The 6,618-nt window shown below is 40.6% G+C and overlaps 2 protein-coding genes across 2 annotated transcripts in view; both read right to left on the minus strand.

Annotated features, from left to right (window-relative positions):
* Positions 1 to 241, minus strand: part of LOC107834285 (uncharacterized) — a 4,987-nt gene extending 4,746 nt beyond the window's left edge. The window contains exon 1 of the mRNA XM_016665349.1: positions 8 to 241. Coding sequence (XP_016520835.1) covers positions 8 to 241 — 234 coding nt within the window. The remainder of the gene's footprint in view (positions 1 to 7) is intronic.
* A 2,258-nt stretch (positions 242 to 2,499) lies between these two features.
* LOC103129754 (olfactory receptor 1M1-like) lies at positions 2,500 to 3,466 on the minus strand. Its single transcript, XM_007540942.2, has one exon. It carries the CDS (start codon positions 3,464 to 3,466, stop codon positions 2,507 to 2,509), a length of 960 nt encoding a protein of 319 aa, XP_007541004.1. The 3' UTR covers positions 2,500 to 2,506.
* Between the last annotated feature and the right edge of the window lie 3,152 nt (positions 3,467 to 6,618).

Raw genomic sequence — 6,618 nt, forward strand, 5'->3', positions numbered from 1 at the left:
ACAGTACCTGAGATATTACTAACTGTGCAGTATCTGAAAGGAGGAGGTTAAACAGGAGAATATACCTACAGGTGTCACGTAAAACAGATTTACTCCTCAGAGTGAACAAAATGGTTCCATTAATGAAGAGAAACACACAGGATGGGATTGTGCACAGAGTGAAAGTGATCACTCTTTCCAGTAGCCCAACATCATCAAACTCAACAGAAATGTTAGACCGAGGCTGAGAGACAAAAGACATCTCTCAAAATATTTTGAAATATTCTGCGAGATATAGAATTCAGGCAAATATATTCATGTCACATTTGCTGAAAAACGTAGGCTATCATATTTTGTTTAAACAAAACATATCTGTTCATTTTCCAAAAACCCCTTCATTTGAAGAAACCTTCAATTGAAATTCAAAACTTGAAAATGATTTTATCAATCCCAAAGAGCTGCTCCAACTTGCTTCTACCCTCTGCAGTGTAATTCTAGAATGAATTCACCTATGTAGGTACCCCGCCACTAGGAGCCAGTTTGCACTTCCATATGGGCAGAGCATGTCTATAGAGTTTCCTTTATCTCACTTTTAATTTATGTCCTCTGATCAGTATACGGTGATGCGATTGTGCCTCCCCAACTTTGTGTCAAGTTGGTGAGGTACAAGTCCAATAGCTGAGTTTTATTTAGTCCAGTGATCCTCTGTTCTGGTCCTCAGGGACCACTTTGCTGCAGGTGTTAGGTTCCATTGATGAAGAGAAACAAACAGCATGCCACACACCAGACTTGATTACGTGTGTGATTAACAACTGTCTGCAGCACTTGATGGCTCCATAGAAGGTCATGCAATCATTTGAATCAGCTGTTCTGGAACAGAGGTGCATCTAAAATATGCAGGGTAAGTGGTTCATGAGGAGCACATTTGAGAAATAGTGATTTAGTGAAATATAAAACACCACATTTGAGCTGACAGAGAGAGGCCTGGGGTCTTTCCACACTCCTGCTCTCTTTTGCCATTAGGGATTGGAGACCTGGAGGAAGAGTGGGTTCCAGCGGGGAGGCGTCAACGTGGCTGTGTGTGGTGACTGGCCGGTCCGCCCACTGTGGCATTTTTTGTGGGGGTCACTGTTCATTGGGTGGAGGGAGGAGAGGGTTTACCCAAAGCTCTGCCTTGTAGCTGTAGTGTCTAACTGAGCTTCTTCCTCACAGTGCACCCCTTCCTTGTGCCTCCCCTGTTCAGCTCCACCAGACTAGCAGTAGCAGCAATTAGCAAACACCTGGTGGAACTGCACATGATGATGTATTGAAAGTGGGGTGTTGGAAAGAGTAGGAACTTCTTAACCTCCCCACAGTCTTAGCTTGACACTCAGGAGGAGTGTGGCAAATGTCATATTCAGACAACGGGGAAGTAGGTCAGACTGTCAGTTTCCAAAAACCCCACACACAAAATACATTTTGTAAAACCTGTATACAGGGTTAGTGCAACCCTGCCAGATGTGCACAGAGTAAAAAACTTGTTGGCCGTAAATGACTCCATCTTTTAAGGTTGAAGAGACAGAGGCCTATTTCAAGCTGTTAAGTTGTAATATTGGGCTGCACAGTTGGTATCACTGTTGCTTTGAAGCAAGGAGGTCCTGGATTTGATGCCCGGTCCGGGGTCTTTCTGCGTGGAGTTTGCATACACTCCCTGTTCATGGTAGGTTCTGTAAATGTACGGCTTATGTGATGTGAAAATGTGCCAAACCACATAGTGGCCCGTTGACTTGGTTGAACATGATTACTTCACACTGTGGAATAATTGTTTCCTCCATTCAGTACTGTTCTTAAGTCCTGGCTGAAAACTCATCTGTTGAAACAAGCATTTTCACTTGTTCGATCTCTAAATTTTCTTTTGTTAGTATTTTAATTGGTTACCTTTTAGTTTTTTTGTTTTGTAAAGGTTATCTTGTATACAATGAAGGGTACCTTTTAAATCAAATCTATTACTATTAGGTGTAAATCAAATTTTTTTTTCTGTATTTTTCCAAGTTTTGTAATTTCTCCCTCCCATGGAATTTCAGTATGAAAGATGTGCACATTTATATACGAAGCCTCTGCTCTGTCACTTTGGTAGAATAAAAGGGTCATTGGACTCTTTAAAATTTATGTTGCTCTTTTTTATTGTTACATTTACAGACATAAATGTATATACCATGTATTTTATTTAAATTCAATGAGAAATTTAAAGGTTTTAATCAGATGACATTTGTTTCAAAAATACTTGTTTTATAAATATGATTTGTTGAACTGTTATGCCTCCACAGATTATTCTGCTGCCTCCTAGATTCATCCCAGTCTTATTTGTGTTCTTCAAGCTTATATGCATTATACCCAACAGTAAACCACTGAATTACAATTTTCATTGATTTAAAAAAAAAAATCACATTTTGACACAATTTTCACTCTAAGACACCAATAAAGCTGATGACTGTATGACTGTCTTAGGTTTTTTCAGTTATGAAGACCTTGACAGAAGATGAACTTTTCAACCACTGACTGCAACAGCTTTACGTTTTAGATGACAACCTAGATGGCCCAGAAGAATAGGTCTGATAGTCTGATCTCTAAGGCCATAAATTAAAGAACTCAAACATCTAGGGAATATAATCATTAATATATAAAGAAATCTATATAATCGTAAAAAGCTTTCCCCTTGAACAATTTTTATAAGAGCTATAAGCATTGGGTTGTAAATAGTTGAGGACAAACTGAGGCATAGCTGCACCAAATGTAGCATCAATGTTTTACGAGCCTTCAAGGCTGAAGCTTTCCCTGTAGATGCTGACCTGGCTGCTATTATTACACCAACATAGGAAGAAATGATTACAATGGCTGCTGAAGCAAAAAGAAAACCAGTGAAAGCATTATCATAAACTTTAGACCTGGATCCAAGCTGCATTGCGAGATCAGAGCATAAACTTGTCATTTGCAGACTGTCTAGGTCTTCAAAAGGAAAATCTAACAGCAAAATACCACGAAAAATATTATGTAAAGAACTGAAAGTCCAAACTGCAATAATTGCCAGTCTCGTGTTTCTGATGGTGACGATCATAGCATGTCTCAAAGGGAGGCAGACAGCTACACACCGCTCCAGAGACATCACCATCAGCGTTAGAGGAGAGATTACATTTGTGAGAATGCCTAAAACAGTTAGCATGCCACAGACAGGATATGTTAGTGTAATTCTACAAACAGAAAGTAGAAACAGAGCCTGAGATATTACTAACTGTGCAGTATCTGCAAGAAGAAGGTTAAACAGGAGAATATACCGACAGGTGTCACGAAAAACAGATTTACTTCTCAGAATGAACAAAATGGTTCCATTAATGAAGAGAAACACACATGATAGGATTGTGCACAGGGCAAAGGTGGTCATTCTTTCCAATAACCCATCATCATCAAACGCAACAGAAATGTTAGACTGAGGCTGAGAGACGAAAGACATTTTGCAGCATATTTAAAATAAATAGAAATGTTTGATGTCACATTTCCTGACAAGTTTAGTCTCACAAGGTTTTTAAAAATATGCCTGTTTATTGTCCAATAATTTCTTAAAAGAACCATTTGCATATGTAGGTACCCTGCCGATAGGAGCCGGTTTGGATTTCCATATGGGCACAGCTTGCCTATAGTTTCCTTCATCTCACTGTTGATTTATGTACTCGTCATTCATATGATTCTCACATGATACATCACATGGTAACATGTCATCAGACCAGCAATATGACGAAGCAATTCCAATTCCCCAACTTTGTTTCAAACCCAACAGCTGAGTTTAATTTAGTGATATATTACACTGATCAACACCACATCAATGAGCGTCTCTCCACACCCTCATCTGCTGTTTGCAATAAGACACTGAAGATCTGGAGTGGGCGTGGGTCATCTGGTCAGGGTCCTTGTTGGGGAATGAAATCTCAAGAGTCACCTGGGACTGAGGCTGGCATTTTGGTTTTCTTTGAATAGTTCAGATTTGTGTATTTTTTTTCCTGGTTTTGGCTGGAGGACCACAGGGTTCTGACAGAGATGGGTTTGCTGGGGGTGTGTACGTGACCCTGGGTGGTGCCAGTTGTGAGTGTGGTTTGACTTTGCAGTGTGGGTGTATAGGGGTGAGGTTTGTACTGAGCTGGCACTGTTGGGTGCCTCTGTGTTCATAGAGTGGGATTGGTGGGGTGCCCGGTGCTACTTCGTGTGGCACTGGCTACCTACAGGGAGAGGATTTTTGGAACTTCTGGAGCACTGGTTTAATATTTGTGTGCTCAATCTGGGGGTTGGGAAACAATTCCCACCCCCCATTTTGAGGTTCATGGGGGGTGGGAAGCATTGAGTTGTGAAAGGTGTCCTTTGGGGTGATGGAATTGTTTCATCCCGGGTCGGCTCTGGTTGGGTTACTCATTTGGATCTTGTTGGCTGTTTTTTGGCTCTGTCTCATAGAGTTGGGGATGGGATGGGCGGTTTGTGTCTGAACTGAGGTTGTTTGGGTTTGGGCAGTACCCAGCCCTGGTCTGATGGGCTGCTCTACTATTATGGGAGCATGGGTGGTCTGCTTGTCTCCACCCCAGAATGAAGGAGACTACCTCCTGGGTTCAGAGGCTGGTTGCCTCTCTGGAGTATTATTACCTGGACCTGGGAGCATGTATAGGGAGTTGTAAGTGTGTGTGCCTGTTTATCTGTCAGGTTGGGTATTGGGCTGCCCCATCTTCTGGATCAAGCCCCCCACCAAACATGGGGCCTGTTTCCTCCCTCATCACACTCTCTGCCAGTGGGTGGGACCTCTGCCCTGGGGTATAAAGCTGGATCTGCTCTGGGATGGTCAGCTGTCCCTGTGCTGTTGTTCTCACTGCTCCCATGTTCTGGGGGATGTTTGGATGTCGTCCACAGGTCATGGGAGTCAGATCTGCGGCATCTTTATTGAACATTCGAATTGAGAAACCGCTTACTCCCACAGGTGTTTGGATGCACTCTGTAGGGCTGCAGTTGGCACGAAACATATTTTGTATTAATTAGTACCATGTACATTCCAGTGACATTATTGTATATGCATATGTTGTGTGCCACTGTGGTTTCTCGGTTTGTTTGTTTTTTCTTTCTCTTATGCAGGTGTAGCAGCAGGCTGTTGTCTTGTACTCTCTTCAAACTTCTTTCGCTCTTCTATTCTGAGATGCAAGATGGCTTCAATGTGTGTGGCTTTCCGCTGGTTGTTGCCTGTTTTATCTATGGTGACTCGTTTTCAAAAGACTTAGTCCTTCCCCTCTAACTGTATGAGCAGTTCAAACACTCAGTTGTTTCTTCTTTTTTCTTACATTTAGTCAAGTCTTTGGCAAATGCACTTTTTTTCCAAAATGTGTACACCAGGCATTCACACCCCATATAATAATATTGTGAGCCGTAGTTGGAAACAGACTCAATAGAAGCCGTCGTCATGATCATTCAGACATGTGGTGGAAGCCTACTGGGAAGTTATACTCATTTCAATAAGCATTTAAAGAGAGAAACATATCACACAGATTCACTGGAAATCAGAAGTTATAAAGGGAACTTCTGCAGTGACAAATCTATCCACAGCTTTATACAAATGAATTTTTGTGCGCTGCAAGTTTCAGAAATTCTCCCTAACACAAAATTTCAGTATGAAAGCTACACACGCTTTTATACTTGAGGCTCCTGCTCTCTGTCACATAACTGATCCAATAAAGACAATTAAATGACTCTTCTTTAAAATTTATGTTCCTCTTTATTTTTATAGTTACATTTACAGACAGGTATACATATGTACTATGTATTTCATTAGAATTCAATGGGAAAATGTAAACATAACTGAAAGGTTTTAGTTCGATGGCATTTGCTTTAATAGACTTATAAATGTCATAATATGTTGGACTTTATTCCTCCTCAGATTCTTCTGCTGTCTCTTACATTCCTCAGTCTTATTTATGGACCTTAGTTTATATGGATTATTCACAACAGTAAAACATTGCATTAAGACGTTTTGTTAATTCAAAATATAACCTCTAATACAATTTTCACTATATTTAAGACACTAATAAAGCTGATTATGACTGTGTAACAGTCTTTCTTTCACAGTTATAAAGACCTTGACGGAAGCTGAACTTTTCAACCACTGACTGCAACAGCTTTACGTTTTAGATGAGAACCTAGATGGCCCAGAAGAATAGGTCTGATAGTCTGATCTCTAAGGCCATAAATTAAAGAACTCAAACATCTGGGGAATATAATCATTAATATATACAGAAATTTATGTAACCGTATAAACACAACAGTTTGAACAATTTTAATAAGAGCTACAAGCAATGGGTTGAAAATAGTTGAGGACAAACTGAGGCATAACTGCACCAAATGTAGCATCAACGTATTACGAGCCTTCAAGGCTGAAGCTTTCCCTGTAGATGCTGACCTGGCTGCTATTATTACACCAACATAGGAAGAAATTATTACAATGGCTGCTGAAGCAAACAGGAGCCCAGTGAAAGCATTGTCATATATTTTAGACCTGGATCCAAGCTGCATTGTGCGATCAATGCATAACGCTTTCATTTGCAGACTGTCTAGGTCTTCAAAAGGAAAATCTAACAGCAA

The sequence above is a fragment of the Poecilia formosa genome, unplaced genomic scaffold (genome assembly GCF_000485575.1).
Source record: "Poecilia formosa unplaced genomic scaffold, Poecilia_formosa-5.1.2 Scaffold574, whole genome shotgun sequence".
Classification (NCBI taxonomy): Eukaryota; Metazoa; Chordata; class Actinopteri; order Cyprinodontiformes; family Poeciliidae; genus Poecilia; species Poecilia formosa.